Source organism: Otolemur garnettii, unplaced genomic scaffold (genome assembly GCF_000181295.1).
Source record: "Otolemur garnettii isolate 467f Iridium unplaced genomic scaffold, OtoGar3 scaffold00281, whole genome shotgun sequence".
NCBI lineage: Eukaryota > Metazoa > Chordata > Mammalia > Primates > Galagidae > Otolemur > Otolemur garnettii.
Window position 1 is genome coordinate 48105 of NW_003852676.1, and position 4508 is coordinate 52612.

General features: G+C 55.9%; 2 protein-coding genes across 2 annotated transcripts in view; one reads left to right on the forward strand and one right to left on the reverse strand.

Moving 5' to 3' along the window:
* Positions 1–1157, reverse strand: part of GGT1 (gamma-glutamyltransferase 1) — a 12794-nt gene extending 11637 nt beyond the window's left edge. The window contains exon 1 of the mRNA XM_023508845.1: positions 989–1157. Within this exon, the coding sequence (XP_023364613.1) occupies positions 989–1152 (164 nt within the window). The 5' untranslated portion in view covers positions 1153–1157. The remainder of the gene's footprint in view (positions 1–988) is intronic.
* Positions 1158–2190: 1033 nt separating this feature from the next.
* Positions 2191–4508, forward strand: part of LRRC75B (leucine rich repeat containing 75B) — a 23399-nt gene continuing 21081 nt past the window's right edge. The window contains 1 exon segment of the mRNA XM_012813586.1: positions 2191–2301. Coding sequence (XP_012669040.1) covers positions 2191–2301 — 111 coding nt within the window.

Here is a 4508-nt window from a genome sequence, read left to right on the forward strand (position 1 = left end):
GTCTTTGGTCGGGGCTGGGTTTGAACCCCCCACCTCCAGCATATGGGATCGGAGCCCCACCCCTTTGAGCCACAAGCACAGCCCTATCTTTTAATTTTTTTAAAGGCTAATCAGTAAAGCAGTGGGAATGGAGAGGGAACAAAGGAATCTGTCACTGGTTGTGATCACTTAGTTGTAAACACCACTGCACTCAGACCAGCCAAGACTGCTATATTTTATTAATGGTATTTTTTCTGTGTAAGTCTTTAGGTGGGAAGTGATCTTAATATGTGATGTGAGATAAGAGTCTAAAATAGGATAAAACAGTGCAGCACTTGTGGCTTCGTGAGTAGGGCACCGGCCCCATATACCAAGGGTGGCGGGTTCGAACCCATCCCTGCCCAAACTATAACAACAAAAAATAAACAAATAAATAAAACAGGACTAAACAATGGAGTTTGTCCAAAGAAACAGAAACTTTTAGAATTGAGAAAAGGGATGACCGGGCATGGTGGCTCACGGTGGCTCACGCCTGTAATCCTAACACTCTGGGAAGCTGAGGTGGGTGGTTTGCTTGAGCTCATGAGTTGAAGACTAGCCTGAGGAAAGGAAGACCCAATCTCTACTAAAAATAGAAAAACCGAGGCAAGGTGAACCCAAGAGTTGGAGGTTGCTGTGAGCTATGATACCATAGCATTCTACCTAGGGTAACAGCTTGAGACTGCCTCGAACAAAAAAGAATTGAGAAAAGGGGCCTTGCTGAGCTCTGGGAAACTATCACCCCCTCTCATATCTCCTCTCCCCTGACCAGAGTCCACAAAGAGGGTCCAAGGAAAGAACAGCCATCTCCATGTACATCGGATACCCCTTTTCTGGGCAGCCTATTTACAGGTGGGAAAACTGAGTCTTGGAGGGGCGAGGGTTCTGCCTAGTCCATGTGTACAGTTTTCCTCCAGGGCCACGTCCCCAGGCCTCCCCACTCCCTGCCGGGTTCAGTAGTCCCACTCACCTCCCAATCTCTGAGCAGCACTTGGCATCTGCAGCCACGGCTGCCTTGGGATACACATGGTGGCTGGGTTCCCTGGAGGTTGAGGGCAGCCAGAGGCACAGGCTGACGATTGCCACCACCAGGACCACGGCCAGCAGGCCCAGCAACAGGTACCTCTTCTTCATGGCTCTGCCACGGGTGGGTGGGGACTAGAGTCAGGGCCCTCCCCCCAGGGCACAGTCTAAAGTCAGGACTCCCAGAACACAGGCAGGCTGTCCATCCCCGAGACCTTTGCCCAGGCCAGACCTCTGCCAGGAGCTGTGGGTTCCATTCCTGCCCTACCAAGTCCTCCCTGTTTGTCTTCAAGGCCAATCCCAGTAAGGACCCCCACCTCCAGCAGGGCCCCCACACTTCACCTGCCCCTCCTCGTCCCAGGCCTTATCTGCGTCCTCACAGAGGTTGGGCCTCCACTGCTCTGCAGGGCACTCCAGAGCCTAATTCCTCCAGTGTCCCCCACCTCAGCCCAGAGTTCCCCAGAATGCCTCCCCCCACCCCCCACCCCCCACCCCCAAGAGAATGGGATTTTAGTTCCCAAGATGCTCTCAAAGGGAATAAGCTACAGGACTCTCCTGAAATCAGCAGGTCTGCTGGATGGGGCCAGGACTTACCGTCTGGCAGCAGATGAGAGCCCCAAGCCTCACCTGGGGACGTGGCGTCAAAAGAATGGGAGAGTTTGGCTGAAAGGGCCAGCGAAATAACTGGGGTCTCCCTTGCACTCTGCAGGCACCTGTAGCCACAGAATCTTCTCCAGAGACTCCCCACCCAGGCAGCCTCCTCGTTCTCCTAAAAAACAAAGGGGCAACTTGAAGGCATCTATCCCAGCCCTTCCCAGGGGGCTGCATGTCTCTCAAGAGCAGCCCAGAGAGGCTTTTACACAGAGCAGGGTGGGGAGGCGCAGGGGTCCCTGCATAAAGCCAGGATTCCAGGGTGACCATGTCATGTATCAAAGAAAACTGACGGGGTGGAGCCAGCCTGCTTAGCTCTGAGTCTGGACTTGCCACTCACCTGCTATGGGGCCTGGAACAAGTCACCTAACTGTCCAGCTGGGATAACAGTGGCACCTCACTTGTTAGGGTTTTGTTAAATTAGGTGGGTTAGATTGTCTGGAGGACTCGGTACGGTTGGCTGAATTATTATCACAGATGCACCAGGGAAGGCCCCCTATGTGGCGCAAGGTTCTCATTTGCTACATTTCCCCTGTGGACATCCTTCTAGTCTGTGCAGGGGACAGCAGCGACCCTTGGGGTCCCCGTGGCTATGGCAGCAAGTGGCAGGTATGACCCCCAATGGGGAAGAAGAACATGGAGACAGAAGGAAGAGCTCCCCTCCCCTGGACTCAGTCCCCTCCCAAGGGCAGCGTCCTGCCAACGAGCCTCCCAGCGAGCCCCAGGCTGAGGTCTCCTCGGTTGTGTTTGCCCTGTCCCTGTTGAGAGAATCTCAACTTAGAAGCAGACAGTGTCCGGGAGATAATCTAGAAATGGAGTCCCCACACCCTCCCCACTAACACAGGGGTCGTCCCAGATACCAGTGTGAAAGGGTTGTCCCCACCCAGGCATGGCAGACCTGGAGACAACGGTGTGACAGCATTTAACCCTTCATCTTGGCTGGGTGCCTGTGGCTCAAGTGGCTAAGGTGCCAGCCACATACACCTAAGGTGGCGGGTTCGAATCCAGCCCGGGCCCACCAAACAACAATGACGGCTGCAACTAAAAAAAATAGCCAGGCGTTGTGGTGGGCGCCTGTGGTCCCAGCTACTTGGGAGGCGGAGGCAGGAGACTCGCTTGAGCCCAGGAGTTGGAGGTTGATGTGAGCTGTGATGTCACAGCACTCTACCCAGGGGGAGAGCTTGCGGCTGTCTCAAAAAAAAAAAAAGATATAAAAAAAAAAACCCTTCATCTTGCACGAAAAAGTACAGAGACACCTCCCACCAGCCCTGGAGAGGCAGAGGGCCTGGCGGGTGGTCTTACAGGGACCCCCCCACCACATCCCCAGGTATGCCCAGTGTCCACAGCAGCACCCCCCTCTACCCTGACCACTGCAGCCTAAATCTAGGCATCTCCTGTTCCTGGCTTGACCCCCCACATGCTTTCCCTGTACTCCCTCCTGCCAGCACCCCCACCCTTCAGTCCTTTGACAAGTAGGCAACAGCCCCACCCTCCTTGCTGGCCTAGCTCGACACCCTCTGGGCACTCTGACACCCTGTGGGAAGGGAGCTTAGGTCACAGTACAGGGTTCCTGATGGAGACAGCTAAGCTGGGAGGGCTAAGGGGCCTCAGGAGCTGGCCCAGGGATGGGTGGCACTGGTCACAGATACAGAATATTCCCATCACATGTGGTGGGGCAGGGGCCCAGGCCCATCTGCCAAGGAAGCCCCCCAGTCCCATCCACTGGGCTGAGCCACACTGGACACCCTGCAATCAAGGCCTCTTCTCTCCTGGGGTGGAACACATGAGCTAAGCCTCCCCTTGGGGCCTTGGGGAGCCAGCAGTGACCCCTGGGGACTACACTCCAGCCTCCCCTAGCATGTGTCTGCCCATCTGTCTAACCAAAGGTCAAATAGGCTCCCCAAGGGGCAGCGGGCACCCAGCAAGGCTGAGAGTAGGGTGGGGTGTGGGTGGCCTAGGCCCCAGCCCCTCCTCCCAAGGCAGCAGAGAGGGCTGGCCCAGCTTTCCACAGGCAGATGTCCCCAGCCCAGCGGAAGACACCCTGCTGGGGGCCTGAGCTTCCATTTCCCATCCCTAAATTCTCTCAAGACTCATAGGAAGATTTTCTAAATCCAGAAGTCCAGCTCTCACCCAAATTGGCATTGGGAGAAACCAAAACCAGACAGAGGGCCAGGTGAAGCACTGGGCCTCAAACTAAAACCCACCCCCTCTTGTGACTCTGGTGGGCATACCTGAGGCCCAGGGGCAGCAGGGGCCCAGGAGAACGCCTCTTCCTCAGAAGACAGTTCTGTGCTATACAGCCTAGGAGAAGGCAGCAGGCTTATCCCCCTGGGAAAGTCCTGACCACAGAACTGGCCAGGCCCCCCAGTCCCAGGAGCAGCTGGAGCCACGCCTGTGACCGCCCCCCACAGAGCTCCTCAGGGGGCCTCCAGATTGAGACTGGGATCTAGGGGCAGGGACCTTCTAGGAGGAGCAGAGGCTGAAAGGTGCAGGCGGGGCCAGACAAGGACTCCGGAGCTTACCTAGTCCTGGAGGGAGCACGAGGCCAGGGAGGAGCTGGTCGTGGTGGCTCTTGCCTCTAACCCTAGCACTCTGGGAGGCCAAGGTGGAAGGATCCCTTGAGCTCAGGAGTTTGAGACCAGCCAGAGCAAGAGCAAGTCCCAGTCTCTACTGAAAATAGAAAAACTAGGACTGAGCATGGTGGCTCGCGCCTGTAATCCTAGCCTCTGGGAGGCTGAGGTGGGTGAATTGCTTCAGCTCAGGAATTTGAGACCAGCCTGACCAAAAGCAAGACCCCTGTCTCTACTAAAATAGAA